Below are 15,396 nucleotides of genomic sequence, written 5' to 3' on the forward strand. Positions count from 1 at the left end.
AAAAAAAAAAAAAAGAAACTGTCAGACTTCTTCAAGGTGGCTATACAGTTTTTATTCTCAGCAGCTACGTAGGATGCTTCTGCTTCTGAATGCTCACCAGGATTTGGTGGTGTCGCTATTTTTTTTTTTTTTTTTTGGAGACAGTCTCACTTTGTTGCCCTCGGTAGAGTACTGGGGCATCACAAGCTCACAGCAACCTCAAACTCATGAGCTTAAGTGATTCTGTTGCCTCAGCCTTGCAAGTAGCTGGGACTACAGGCACCCACCATGCCTGGCTATTTCTATTGCAGTTGTTATTATTTAGCTGGGCTGGGCTGGGTTCGAACCCACCAGCCTTGGTGCATGTGGCCGGCGCCATAACCACTGTATTACGGGCACTGAGCTGGTTTTGCTATTTTTTAGTTCTGATACCTGTGCAGTGAGACCTTGAGGTTTTCATTTGCCTTTCCCTAGTGGCTGATAGTGTTCATTTCTTGGTGGCTTTCACTTGGGTGGAATATCTGTCTATGTCTTCCACTAATTTTCTAATTGGATTGTTTGTTTTTTACTGTTGAATTTTTTCCTCAGAATTCTTTATTTTATTTGAGCATCCTTTGTTTAATTTTTGGTTTGCAAATACTTCTTTCCAGTCTGTAGCTCTTATTTTCATCCTCTTGACAGGGCCTTATATGGAACAAAAGTTTTTAATTTTCATGGTGTCCATTTTGCCAATTTTTTTTTCTTTTCTGTTTTTTGTGACAGTCTTAGTTTGTAGCCCTCAGTAGAGTGCTTTGGTGTCATAGCTCACAGCAACCTCAAACTCTTAGGGTTAAGCGGTTGTCTTGCCTTAGCCTCCCAAGTAGCTGAGACTACAGGCACCCACCACAACACCCAGCTATTTTTTGTTGCAGTTGTCATTGTTTAGCTGGCCCGGTAGCCTTGGTGCATGTGGCTGGCAACATAACCACTGTGTTAAGGGCACTGAGCCTTTGTCAATTTTTTTTTATGGTTTTTTTTTTTTTTTGTACAGAGTCTCACTTTGTCACCCTCAGTAGAAAGCCCTGGGGTCATGGCTTACAGCAACTCAAAATTCAGGCTCAAGTAATCCTTTTGTCTCAGCCTCCCAGAGTACTAGGACTGCAAGTACACAATGCCTGGCCATTTTTTAGAGACAGGGTCAGGGTCTCACTCTTGCTCAGGCTGGTCTTGAACTCCTGAGCTCAAGCATTCTACCTGCTTCAACCTCTTAGAGTACTAGGCTTACAGATGTGAACCACTATGCATAGCCCTAGTGGGTTGTGTTTTTGATGTCACATCTAAGAACCTAGTCTTAGATCCCAAAGGTGTTTTTTTCCTCCAAATTTTACAGGTTTACATTTAAGTTTATAATCTGTTTTAGGTTAATTTCTATATAAAACTTAGGTCAGGGTTCTCTTTTTTTTTTGCCTACAGTTGTCCCATGCTCTGGCACCATTTGTTGAAAAGGCTTTCTTTTCTCCATGGAATAGCTTTTGCACTGTTGTCAAGTCAGTTGGGTGTATTGGTGTGGCTGTATGGATTGTCACACAGGTCTTTGTTCCAGCGACCTGTGTGTCTGTCCCTCTGCTGATACCACGCTCTTGGTTACTGTAGCTATACCGTAAGTTCTGTAATCTGGTAGAATTATTTCCTCCTTTCAGTTTAAAATTTGAATTTAAAATTTAAAATTTTCTCCTTTCTTTTTAAAATTTGTCTTAGGGCGGCGCCTGTGGCTCAAAAGAGTAGGGTGCTGGCCCCATATACGGGAAGTGGTGGGTTCAAACCCAGCCCTGGCCCAAAACTGCAAAATAAGTAAAATAAAATTTGTTTTAGCTGTAAACTATCACATGAATTTTAGGATAATCTTGTCTATATATCTACAAAAATTTTGCTAGAATTTTGGTTACAACTGTGTTAAGCCTGTGTATTAATTGGAGGAGAAATGACATCTTTACCATGTTGCGTCTGGCAAGCCATGAACATGTGTCTCTCCATTTATTCAAATCTTGGATTTCATTCATCAGTGTTTTGTAATTTTCAGCATACAAGTTTACTTTTTTTTTTTAAAGAGACGGAGTCTCAATTTATTGTCCTGGTAGAATGCCGTGGCATCACAACTCACAGCAACCTCCAACTCCTGGGCTTAGGCTATTCTCTTGCCTCAGCCTCCCAAGTAGCTGGGACTATAGGTGCCTGCCACAGTGCCAGGCTATTTTTTTGTTGTAGTTCGGCCAGGGCCGAGCTTGAACATGCCACCCTCCATATATGGGGCCGGCGCCCTACTCACTTAGCCACAGGCACCGCCCTATTTTTTTGTTTTTTAAGCAATTGTAAACAGTACTTTAAATTTTTGTGTCCATCTGTTAATTGCTAGTAGGTAGAAATAGGTTTTTGTGTGTTTATTTTGTAATCTGAGATCTTCCTGCACTCCATTATTCTAGGTGTGTGTCTTTGTTTTTTGTGGATTCCTTAAGATTTCCTACATAGATAAGCCTATCAGCTGCTTGACAGACAGCCCTAGGTCCTGTCCTCAAGACTTCTGGCTTAATCAGTCTGGACATCTACACTTCTATAAAACCTTTTGGTGGGTGGTGCCTGTGGCTCAAGGAGCAGGGCACCGGCCCCATATACCGGGTGTGGCAGGTTCAAGCTTGCCCGGCCAAAAAACTGCAGGAAAAAAAAAAACCTTTTGGTGATTATTCTGATAAACAGCTGAGGCTGAAAACCACTCCTTTTTGAACTTGTCTATCCAGCTGAGGTGCCCTGAGCATTAGAGCTATGTGCTAGGAACCCACTCTGCACCTGATGGCCTATCTTGCTGTCAGGCCAGCATGGTTTAACATGCTTCGGCTTTGGCACCGAGGACAAGATCTTGGGCTCTGCCAGGTAGTTCCTGGTGCCCAAAGTACTGGCACCGTTAGCCCAGAAAAGATGAGTAAGCAGTGATTATCCATCAATCAGTTTTAATGAACAAAAAATACTGATCCATATAAAAAGGTGTTTTTGTCACTTAAGTGTCCTTATTTTCTAGATGAGAAGTTGTCTTCTCCTTGGTCTTGAATGCTTGTTTTGCCCATGGTGCCAGCATCCGAGTGCATGCTGGCTCCGTAACCACAGGGCAGGGGCTGCCCGTGGAAAGGTGTGTGGAGCGCTTGTCATCTTTTTCACACGGTAACAATGGCCTTGTTTTTGGCCTGAGAAGGCCACCAAAATCAAACTAAAAATAAATGCTGCAAAATGTGTATCACCCAGCTACCTTATGTAATCCAGGACCCAGGTGAGGGAGCCTAAACCTTCATCTGTTAGCCCGCCTCTCAGCCTGTGGTTCTTGATTTGAAGTTTTTTAAAATTCACTCTGGCATTTAAGGGCCCAGCCCTGCCAGTAGTATGTGTCTACACCAGTGAAACTTGGCATAAAGAACAGTGCAAGAGGAAGGAGACTTTAGGGAGCTTGTGGGTCATCACTGTACCCATTAGCAGGGGAGCAGCTTGAGGGGGTGCTCTTGCCTTCCCCTGCTTCTCTGCAGACTGAGCTCAGAGCTCCCTAATGTCTTGTCCTCTGGGTGGGATCGAGCAGAGTGGGTGCAGCTGCAGGTTCCAGACAGGAGCTCAAACTCCAGTAGCAAGGAGAAGTTAGAGCCTCAGGTAAACTAAGGTTACGGGCCACCGCCCCAAGAGCTGGGTGGGCCACAAGCAATCCCTAGCACCCAGGCACTTCACCCCTACAAAGAGCGCCATCAGCAGTGTGGCAGGCAAGCCTGACCAAAGCCTTTAGACAGTAGGCACAAGGTTCACTTCAAGTATCAGCTCTAGCTCATCAGTCTTAGGGCTTCTGAGGCAACCTGGTGGGGACTAGACTTTTGCCATGGGGCCTCAAGCCTGTTGAACAGCCCGCCAGCTTGTCAGAACCCACCTCCAGCGTCCTAAAGACAAAAGCTATTTAGAGCCACTCCAGACACTATCAGGGTTGCTGCTGATAGGAATGAAGTCACCTGGAAAAACCCTTGCTCATGGGCCTCGGCCAGGTACAGAAATGCCTGGCACTTGTGTGGCCTACTTTGGTTGCCTGTTATATGTCCTGGAGGGCAGCTGCTGGCCACAGGCTGACTCACCACCTGTAGGAGATTATCCTGTGCAGAGCCAGGGAAGAACCTCCCAGACTTGGGATAAGTGAACACCAAAAAATTCTAGCATCCAGGCCTGTGTAGCTTGGCCTCTTGCTCACCTCCTGCTCCATCTTGACTCCCATTCCACTCCCCTGGCCCTCATCTGGACCCGCTTTGCTTTCTGCTGCCCTGTGGTCCTTTGCCTCAGTCCTTTAGTTCCAGCCCAGCAAGGAACATGGTACCTCTTGACATATGAAGCCAAGGAGGCCTGTGTGGCCTCTGTTGGGCTCACCACTGCTGTTCCTCAGCTCTGACAGGGCTGCCTCAGAGGCCTGAGGAAGCAAAGCCCCTGAGAGAAGAAGCTGGATTGAGGAAAGAACTACAGGGTGCAGATACATGGGAGGGGAGGAGATGGAATGGTGACTACAGGTAACTTGTAGGCCTGCTGTTGTCATCAGCACCGGGTGCGGGGATGTGCAACGTGGGCTTGCAGTGCTTCCTGGATGCCCCGCTGCCAGTCTCGTGCCAGCTGCACTGGTGTCATGGAGGCCTGGGAACGAGGAAAACAGGTCAGTCCTCCCCTTCCAGTTCTGCCCAACCTGGGAACAGATGATGTCCTGAGCCCTGTTCACACTCACCATGTTCTGCACGCCGAGCTTCGCTCCATAGAGCAGCAGCAGTTTCATGGCTTTGTAGCGGCCATGCCGCACAGCCTCATGTAGAGCTGTGTCCCCTTCCTGTTGAGAAAGGGGGAAGTCATGCCCTTGCCCATCTCATCTTGCCTTCATTATGTAAGGTTGGGTAAGTGCTGTGCTTTGGGCTCATCAGGCAGTCCTCTGGTGGAGCTGCCCATAGCTGAAGACCAAGCACCTACTTTATCCTGTGCATCAATGTGGGCTCCACACTCGATGAGGTGCTCCAGGCAGTCAGAGTGCCCAGTACGCACTGCCACGTGCAGGGGAGTGCTCCAGATCTAAAAGTACATGGGGATTAGTGTTGGGTTTGGACTAGGAAGGGCTCTTCTGTTCCAGAGGGCCATACTTTCTCTCTTCCAAGCCTAGCCCACACTTGCCTGTGGCATCCCAAGTGGCATGGCCCTCACCTTGTCCCGGGCATTGACCCGGGCTCCCTGGTTAAGCAGCTCTTTAAGGATGTCCAGGTGTCCTCCACGGCAGGCCCAGAACATGGGTGTCCTGTCCAGCTATAAAACCAAAGCACTCTGACCTGCTGGCATGCCAGGTAGGGTGTTAGGCACAGGCTAGGCCAACTCCAGTTCTTACCAAGTCCCGAGGGTCCACAGTGGCACCAGCTGCCAGAAGCTTGTTCACCAGCTGGCTATGACCCTTCAGACAGGCCCAGTGCAAGGCTGTACGGTGAAGCTGGGGACAGAGACAGAAAATAAGGTAGAGGGAGTGCAGCCACCTCCCCTGTTCCCATTTCCAGGGCAAGGTCCCTGAACAGAGTTGACTATCTTCCCATCTTGCAAAAGGCCTCTTTATCTCCTCCCTCTGGAGGCACCACTGGATTCATCCCCTAAGACTAGAAACCCCTGTAGCTTCCCAGGACAGGACTAACACTCTGAAGATCGCACTCCTGCTGCTCCACCTGTGCTACCTTGTCATGGGCATTGGGGTCCCCTCCGTCTGCCAGGTACTTGTCAATCACGGCCTCCTGGTTCTCAGCAGCTGCCTTCAGGAACATCTCCAGGTCCACAGACTCCACCTGGACCTGGGGCTGCGGCTGGGTAAGTTGAAGGATAAAACCAAATCACCCCTCAAGCCTGTAGGTACCCATGACAATGTAGCTTCACCACTCTGGCCCAGTGGTTCCCAAGCAGCCAACTAAGGACCAACACAACGGTGACTCATACAACTATAGTAGAGATTCTGTGTGAACAGACATTGAGTGTGTTTGTGTGTTATGGATTGACTTATATTCCCCCACGGTTCACATGAAGGACTAATCCTAGGTACCTCAGTACAAGACCTTATTTGGAAATGGAGTCATTGTGGATGCAATTAGTTAAGATGAGGTTATGCTAGAGCAGAGTAGGCCCCCATCCAACATGGCTTGTGTTAAAGTGGGCCGTAATCTAATACTGGCATCCTTGTAAAAAGGGGATACTTTTGGACACAGGCATGCATGGTGCAGGGAGAGCACCATGTGGATATGAAGGTAGGTGGAGAGGGGGTGATGCATCTACAAGCCAAGGATCACCAAAAATGCCCAGCCAGCCAGCCAACCAACCACCAGAACCTGGAGAGAAGCCCAAAGATTCTCATAGCCCTCCAAGAAGCAACCCTGCCATCATTTCTAGCCTCAGACTTCTAGCTCCAGGACTATGAGACAGCATATTTCTGTTGTTTAAGCCATCCAGGCTGTGGCACTTTGTTAGAGAGCCTCAAACAAACTAACCTAGGGGGACTCCATAATAGCCTACAGTGTCCACTCTTCCCCCAAACTCCCACAGGGCAGAAGCCATTCCTCTGAGACTCAAGCCCTGGTATGTACATTCCCCTAGACCTGAATTCTCACCTTAACCATGGGCTCAGGTTCCCTGGGGGGGACTCTGCGTCTCAGTCGCTTTTCTTTCCGTCTTAGAACCAAGTTTTCCAAGTCAGTCAGGGTCTCCATGTTAAGTCTAGAACTGTTAAATCTTTCGAGCTGGGGACAAAAGTGGGCAGAGCTACTGGTCATGAGAGCTGACGGCGTGACAGGTTCTTGGTTAGTTTGTTTTTAGAGACAGTGGCTACTCAGGCTGTTGGACTCAGGGAGCATCTGCAATCCCTCTTTGCTCAGAGCATGCCCACAGTGGATCAGCCCCCCTGCCGTGCCCCCAGAGCACTCTCACTTTCTTCTTCTTCTCCTCTTCCAATTTCAACTTCTCCCGGGCCATGGCCTCTTGGGATGCCAACCTCCAGTCACTAGGCCAGCCTCCAGGATCAGGAACTCTGTGTCCAAATCCCAATACTTTCCTCTCCACTCTTTCTCCACATACCTATAGGAATAGAATGTAGATAAAGAACTGGAAAAACTGGCTCGGCACCTGTGGCTCAAGCGGCTAAGGTGCCAGCCACATACACTTAAGGTGGCGGGTTCAAACCCAGCCCGGGCCCACCAAACAATGATGGCTGCAACCAAAAAAATAGCCAGGTGTTGTGGCAGGTGCCTGTGGTCCCAGCTACTTGGGAGGCTGAGGCAGGAGACTTGCTTGAGCCCAGGAGTTGGAGGTTGCTGTGAGCTGTGATGCCACGGCTCTCTACCTAGGGGGATAGCTTGAGGCTCTGTTTCAAAAAAAAAAAAAAAAAGAACCGGGAAAACTAAAGGAATCCATAAAAGAGTTGTGCAGTGCCAGGGAGATGGCTGACAAGAGCTGGGATACTGTGGATTTGAGTCAGCCTGCCGCCCCCTCCTTCCCTGTTCTGAAAGCTCTGTGGTAGTCTGGAGCACTGGCAAGCTCTGTGACCCCATGGTTCCTGCTGGCTCTGCCAACTATGGTGTCAGCCAAGGCCCAGGGTGACAACTGATCACTGCCTACTCTGCTCCTGTCAGCAGGAACACAGGGTTGGGGGACGTGACACCACATCTATTTATAAGGCTGGGCTTGTGCCCGATGACACCTTAGCATCCCTCATGGGTGCTTGTCCTTAGATTCCTATCAGATCATGCCATATTGCCACCTGACTCCAAGCTCAGAGAGACAGAGGAAATGCCTCCTGGGTAAATTCCTGAGTTCAATTCTTGGCTCTTTTGATGCCTCAAACTAGCATTTACCTAAAGTGGTTGAATTATCGTGACTTGTACACAGAGCAGCGTCTACTGCAAACATCCATTTTTCTTCCTACCAGTCCCACCCCCAGGAGTTCAGGAGCTGGGAGCACTGAGGATTAAGCAATTTGTGGGGAAAGGAAAGCTTGGAATGACAAGAGTAGCAGAGGGCTTAGCCAAGTAGAACCACGCTCCCTCCTAGAGCAACTCTAGCAACTTAACAGTCCCCTGCAATTGGCCTCCCAACAGAGTCTATACCAGGCTGGAGCCAGCAGACACAGCGGTGCTTGCTGGGCAATGTGATACTCCGGGCTCCACACCCTCCTTATTCCACCTCACCAAAACTGACAGCCCAAGTATCACTGTTCCTCTCACTGCCCATGAAACACCAGCACACTTCCTTGGCCTCCCCCACCAAGGCAGCCAAATGCTAATGGACTTCCAGAAAGACAGCAATCTTGGTGCTTAAGCTAAACCCACATTTTCCAAGGTAATCTGCCATTTCCTGTTTATCGTATACCATCACAGTCCAGGGCAAAACTTGCTGAACTTGAGGGTTTTCACATCCTCTTTCCCATTTGACAGCAATCTCCCTAACCACTTTCAACCACCTCACATTGAGAATCCAGGAGACAGATCAGAAGAGAACTTCATGCTTAGTGGCTCATACATGATGATGCCCCAAGTCCTAGCTACTTGGAGGCAGAGATGGGAGGATGGCTTGAGCCCAGGAGTTTGAGTCCAGCCTGGGCAGCATAAGGAGACGCCATCTCAAAATTTTTTCTTTCTTTTTTTAAGAGTCTCACTTTGTCACCTTTGGTAGAGCGCCATGGCGTTATAGCTCACAGCAACCTCCAGCTCTTGGGCTTAGGTGATTCTCTTGCCTCAGTATCCTGAGTGGCTGGGACTATAGGCACCCACCACAAACACCCGGCTATTTTTTTTTGTTGCAGTTTAGCCAGGGCCAAGTTTGAACCTGCCACCCTCAGTATATGGGGCCGGTGCCCTACTCACTGAGCCACAGGCGCCGCCCATAAAAATTTTTCTTAAATAAAAGAAGTGCATACTCCCTTGTTTCTAAAGTTTGATACTCAGACCACAGAAAGAAGCTGGCAGCCCTCCCCTAGCCAGATGGCATCACCCTGCCAAGCTGGTCTCAGAGCACCTCCCGCCTCTGCCCCACGTCCTTACCAACTGCTGAATGCTGATGAAGTCCATGGTCCCCCCCTGCTCTCCACACTCCCCAGTGAGAGGAGCTGCATTGCTTTGTCCTTTTATATGAGCATCTCTTGGGCGTGGAGGAGCAAAAGGAAGGGTACAGAAGCTTGTACTTGGGCCAGATGACTATGTGGCTCAGTCATACTAACCAAAATACCAGTCTAGGAATGTAGCCCAGTGGGCACAGGAAAAGGAACCTTTTAGAGATAAGTTGGCTGTCTGCGCCTCTGCCATACCCCACATCTACTCAGGAGCCCCATTTAACCAACACACATCCTGGGTGACTGGGCTATCATCCCAGATTTAGGGGGAAAGGTTTCCCACTTTCCTAAGATGACCGCCGCCCACCATGAAAAAAAATCCAGCCTGACTTCCCATGGTATAGGTCTGCCCGCTTGAGAAATCTGAAAGACCCAGCTGGTTGCCCTGGCATAAGGAGACCAGAATCCCACAGTAGGCCTGGGGAAGGACAGAAACAGCTTGGCCCACTACCACAGGAAGTCTCATGGCATCTGCAAGAGGAAACCAGGCTTTACGCTATCTCTCCTTGCCTAGTTTCCAGGTTGCCCTTCCCTATGCTTCAGTGGTCTTCTTTTCCAGGGTGCCCCATTTCTCCCTCATCACTCTTGGAAGTCAACACATTACACTTGCCCCAGCATCAGGAGCCAGGCCTGTTGCTGATACTTGTGCCTATGTAAAAGTCTCCCATGCCCCCCCTGAATGTCCCAATCAGATGCTCTCCTGGCAGGGAGTGTACCTTTCCACAGGAAAAAGGAGACAGACCTGCTCCAGGTCCCCATATGTAATGATCATGAAATCCAGCCAAGAAGTAATCCGTCTCAAGCCACCAACATCAAATCTCCTAATTAAGGAGGCACATGTGCCCTACACCCAGCTGGGCCTTGAACTCAACCTTGACCTTTGAAAGGAAATTAGATAGCTAGTAAATAAGACTCCAGAACCAGAATAACATGAGCAGAGATGACCAGAATGAGAGGGAGGGCAAACTATGAGTCAAAAATGGCCAAGGCACCAAAGGGCTGACAATGGTCCCACCCAGAGCCGGCTTCTTGGTAGTGCTTCCAAGTTTTGAGAGAACGTAGGGAAATGCAGAGCTTTTTTTTTTTTTAAGTGACAGAGTCTCACTTTATTGCCCTTGGTAGAGTGCTGTGATGTCATAGCTTACAGCAACCTCCAACTCCTAGGCTTAGGCAATTCTCTTGCCTCATCCTCCTGAGTAGCTGGGACCATAGGCGCCTGCCACAACACCCGGCAATTTTTTGTTGCAGTTTGGCTGGGGCCAGGTTCAAACCTGCCACCCGTGGTATATGTAGCCAGTGCCCTACCCACTGAGCCACAGGTGCCACCCAGAAATGCAGAGCTTTTAAAAAGAATTCAGTTCTTATGCTTGAGAGTATTTTTTTCAGACAAAAGTGATTTCTTGCTTTAGGTTATGAGATAAAGTTCCCTAAAGTGAGGGCAAACAGACAAGAAAAAGTAAAATTTTAGCTCTGGACTTCACTATCTGTTCCTGATTCTAAAATTCCCCACCCTAGCTCGGTGCCCGTAGCAGTGGTTACGGCGCCAGCCACATACACCGAGGGTTGTGGGTTGGAACACAGCCTGGGCCAACTAAACAACAACTGCAACAAAAAATAGCTGGGCAGTTGTAGTGGGTGTCTGTAGTCCCAGCTGAGAATCACTTAAGCCCAAGGGGGAAAAAAAAAATTCCTGCCCTGCCCCATCAACATCTGAGGAAAAGGGCCTTTTGCATTAATAGGTTTCTTTCTTTCTTTCTTTTTGAGACAGAGTCTCAAGCTGTTGCCCTTAGTAGAGTGCCATGGCATCATAGCTCCCAGTACCTGCAACTCTTGGGTTCAAGCGATCCTCTTGCCTCAGTTTTTCTATTTTAGTAGAGACAGGGTCTCACTTTTACTCAGGCTGGTCTTTTTTTTTTTTTTGAGACAAAGCCTCAAGCTGTCCCCCTGGGTAGAGTGCCATGGCATCATAGCTCACAGCAACCTCCAACTCCTGGGCTCAAGCGAGTCTCCTGCCTCAGCCTCCCAAGCAGCTGGGACCACAGGTACCCGCCACAACGCCTGGCTATTTTTTTGGTTGCAGCCATCATTGTTGTTTTGGCGGGCCTGGGCTGGATTCAAACCTGCCACCTTAGGTGTACATGGCTGGCGCCTTAGCCACTTGAGCCACAGGCACCGAGCCCAGGCTGGTCTTAAACTTGTGAGCTCAAGCTATCCACCCACCTTGGCCTCCCAAGTACTAGGATTACAGACATGAGCCACAGCACCTGACCAACATTAATAGGTTTCATCTAAAATTCTCAGCAGACAAGCAGCCTGTCCAACATGAAACGGGTACTGTGACTTTAAAAAAAAAAGTGGGGGTGGTTGTGCTGTGGCTCAAAACTGCAAAAAACCAAAACAAAACGAAAAGAAAACTCCTTATAAAAAGTTCAAATGTAAACATGATGATTAAGACCTTCTTGACTAGTCTTGCCACAGTGACCTAGAAGTGGTGACATCCTCCTGCCTTTCCCTCTGTATATTTTGTGTCTGTACATCTAGCCATTTCTGTACATGTGTTTGAAGAAGCATCATGCTGTGGAAACACTGAGTACTTGTTCCATGCCCGCAAACACTGCACTCAGCGGCACTGCACAACGTGACCTTCCCTACTGGGGAGCAAATAGGCTGTTTGGCCCTATGTTTTTTTACATTACACCCCAAGCTCTAATGCACATCTCTGTAAATGGCCCTGTGGATAAGCATCTTTGTAACCATGGAAGAAAATTTCTCTTAGAAACTACAGAGAAGGCTCCGTGCCTATGGTTCAAGCAGCTAAGGCGCCAGCCACATACACCTGAGCTGGTGGGTTCAAATCCAGCCCAGGCCTGGCAAACAATGACAGCTGCAACAACAAAAAATAGCCAGGCCTTGTAGCAGGTGCCTGTGGTCCCAGTTACTTGGGACGCAGAATTGCTTAAGCCCAGGAGTTGGAGGTTGCTGTGAGCTGTGATGCCACAGCACTCTACCAAGGGGGATAACTTGAGGCTCTGTCTCAAAAAAAAAAGAAACTACAGAGAAGGCTCGGTGCCCGTAGCCCAGTGGTTAGGGTGCCAGCCATATGCACCAGCTTTGAACCTGGCCAGGGCCTGTGAAACAACAATGACAGCTGCAACAAAAAAATAGCTGGGTGTTGTGGTGGGCGCCTGTAGTCCCGCTACTTGGGAAGCTGAGGCAAGAGAATTGCTTGAGGCTCAGTGCCCATAGCACAGTGGTTATGGTGCCAGCCACATACACTAAATGTGGCAGGCTCAAACCCGGCCTGGGCGAGCTAACCAATAATGACAGCTGCAACAAAAAATAGCTGGGTGTCATGGCAGGCACCTGTAGTCCCACCTACTTGGGAGGCTGAGGCAAGAGAACTGCTTAAGCCCAAGAGTTGGAGGTTACTGTGAGCTGGAACTCCACAGCACTCTGTCGAGGGCAACATACGAAGACTCTGTGTGGGGGTGGGAGTGGGGAGAAGTTACAGAGAAATCAAACTATTGTCCCTACTCAGTTAAATGTAAATAGATATTGCCAAACTGCTATCTACAGTGGCTATACCAATTTCCACAAACAGATACCAACACAATTAAGACAAACAGCAGCATGAAAGAAAAAGAGGGGAAAAAAAAGTATATAAATATATGTATATATTAAAAAAAACAGAGTCAGTAACCAGAATATAAACGACTCATATGAATCAATGGAAGGAAAAATATTTTAAGAATAGGCAGGAAGTTCACAGAAAACAGGTAATTAGGACTAGTAGTTAGCAATGCAAAATAAAGTAACAGTACTTTTCTACCTATCAGCCGGCTGAAATGAAGAAAATCACAGTATGAACGCCAGCGCTGACGAGTGCAAGGAGCAGGCCAGCTCAGGCTGCAGGCTGCAGATGCTCTCAAGCCTGAAGCTCACACATTGAGTCTGCATGACTACGAGGCAGGTCCTATAGGTAAGGAAGCTGAGGGACAGACAGGTAAAGTGACTTGTGTCACGGTCATTCAGCTAGAAAGCAGCTTTTGTCTCATATTCCTCATTTTCTTCTAATACTTACATAGCTTTATTTTTATGTTTGTTTTTTATACTTGTAATTTTTCTTTGTATGTAGGATAAAGATACAACTTTATTTGTCTTTTCTGAATGGACAGATGAACTCATTTAGAATATGCTCATCTGTAGGAAACACCTCCAGTCCCACAAATCTACTCCCTGGCCTCCACAGCAGCCCAGCTGGGCTCTTCGTGTCCTCCAGCCAGAGCTTCCCGTCCCACAGCACAGATGCTGACCAAGGTGGGGCTCGGAGAGCTGGTCTGTGTTCCCTTCAAGGGCAGCCCAGATAGGAGAGTGGTGACTCAGCTGGCCAGAAGGTTCCGCAGGTCACTGTTGAAGGGCAGCAGGTCACATGCTAGCCGTGCTTTCCGGTCCCGGACAGCCTTCAGGGCTGGGCTGTGTTGCAACAGGAGGGAGCAAATGTCCATGTGACCCTTTTCTGCAGCCTGTGGAGAGAGAGTCCTAATTAAAAAGCACACTCCCCTGCCCCGCACTGGGCTCCACTACCTCTTACTCTACTTCTGAGGGCCTGGTGCTTTTAAAGAAGAGGTTTTATGGAAAGGGAGACACTGGCTGTTTTAGTAGATTTCCGACCAAATTTGGGTATATTGGTGGAGTATCCCAGTGCTATTTGGCAATGAGTCTGAGTTTTTCTTTCTTGTGTCCTTTTGCCCAGTAGCCATTTTGTCTTTGGCCAAAACACAGGCTTGGCACCTGTGGCACAGGCTTGGCTCAAGTGGCTAAGGCGCCAGCCATGTACACCTAAGGTGGTAGGTTCAAATCCAGCCCAGGCCTGGCAAACAATGACAGCTGCAACCAAAAAATAGCCGGGCATTGTGGCAGGTGCCTGTGGTCCCAGCTACTTGGAAGGCTGAGGCAGGAGACTCGCTTGAGCCCAGGAGTTGGAGGCTGCTGTGAGCTGTCATGCCACAGCACTCTATCCAGGGGGACAGCTTGAGGCTCTGTCTCAAAAAAAAAAAAAAACAAGCACAGGGCTCAGCGCTGATAGCACAGTATAGCACAGTGGTTATAGCACCAGCCACATGCACCGAGGGTGGGGGGTTCGAACCCAGCCCGGGCCAGCTAAATGACAACTGCAACAAAAAAATAGCCGGGCATTGTGGCAGATGCCTGTAGTCCCAGCTACTTGGGAGGCTGACGCAAGAGAATTGCTTAAGCTCAAAAATTTGAGGTTGCTATGAGCTGTAATGCCATGGTACTCTACCAAGGGTGACACAGTGAGACTCTGTCTCAAATAAATAAATAAAAACAAGCACAGAACCTTGGATCTCTAAGCATTTTTCACAAACATTCACCTTTTATCCACAGGGCACTGGGCATAAGATGCATCAGACTCTGCCCTACCCTTTGGCAACTTTTAAATGAGTTGGGAAAAATAGGTTCCCAGGTTTTTCTTCTTTAAGACAGATGATCCCAATCTGAACATACAGTTCTAGCCCCCCTCATCATGTTAAATGATTTATGTAGATTATCTTGTTTTTTAACTTCCACAATATCCTTTGAGGTAAGAACCATTATTATTCTCATTTTACAGATAAAGAAATATAGGCTTATATAAGTTAAATAATTTCCCTGATGGGATTGGTGGCTGTAATCCTAGCACTCTGGGAGGCTGAGGTAGGAGGATCACTTGAACTCAAAGTTCAAAACCTGAGCAAGAGTGAGACCCAGTCTCTACTAAAAATAGAAAAAATTAGCTGAGTGTTGTGGTGAGTGCCTGTATTCCCAGCTACTTGGGAGGCTGTGGCCAGGAGGACCATTTGAACCCAGGAGTTTAAGGTTGTTATAAGCTAGGCTGAGGCCAGGGCACTCTAGTCTGGGGAAAAGAGTGAGACTCTATCTCAAAAAAAAAAAAGTAAAGTAATTGCTCAAGGACATATAACTTGAGAATGGCATCCTGGAATTCTAAACCAGGTGTGTCTGACTTCAAAGTCATAATTCTTAGTAACTATGGTAATCAACCACTCTATTCCCTGCTCCTCCCAACAGACAAATTGATGGACAGGGGCTTTTGAGAAATATCAAAATTAATACTAGTAGCAATCACTATCTCAATTTTGAACCCAAATCTTTATTTATTTTTCTTTTTTTTTTTTGAGACAGAGCCTCAAGCTATCCCCCTGGGTAGAGTGCCATGGCATTACAGCTCACAGCAACCTCCAACTCCT

General features: G+C 48.0%; 2 protein-coding genes across 2 annotated transcripts in view; both read right to left on the reverse strand.

Moving 5' to 3' along the window:
- Positions 1 to 2,972: 2,972 nt before the first annotated feature.
- Positions 2,973 to 7,110, reverse strand: ANKRD23 (ankyrin repeat domain 23). Its single transcript, XM_023518821.1, has 8 exons — positions 6,955 to 7,110; positions 6,639 to 6,767; positions 5,718 to 5,843; positions 5,384 to 5,482; positions 5,206 to 5,304; positions 4,978 to 5,076; positions 4,742 to 4,840; positions 2,973 to 4,653 (listed from the first exon to the last, which is right to left on the reverse strand). The coding sequence occupies exons 1-8, from the start codon at positions 6,997 to 6,999 to the stop codon at positions 4,558 to 4,560; spliced, it is 792 nt and encodes a 263-aa protein (XP_023374589.1). The 5' UTR covers positions 7,000 to 7,110; the 3' UTR covers positions 2,973 to 4,557.
- Positions 7,111 to 12,850: 5,740 nt separating this feature from the next.
- ANKRD39 (ankyrin repeat domain 39) overlaps positions 12,851 to 15,396 on the reverse strand; it is a 15,456-nt gene continuing 12,910 nt past the window's right edge. Inside the window, exon 3 of the mRNA XM_023518829.1 lies at positions 12,851 to 13,710. Within this exon, the coding sequence (XP_023374597.1) occupies positions 13,510 to 13,710 (201 nt within the window). The 3' untranslated portion in view covers positions 12,851 to 13,509. The remainder of the gene's footprint in view (positions 13,711 to 15,396) is intronic.

Source organism: Otolemur garnettii, unplaced genomic scaffold (assembly GCF_000181295.1).
Source record: "Otolemur garnettii isolate 467f Iridium unplaced genomic scaffold, OtoGar3 scaffold00148, whole genome shotgun sequence".
Taxonomy (NCBI): Eukaryota; Metazoa; Chordata; class Mammalia; order Primates; family Galagidae; genus Otolemur; species Otolemur garnettii.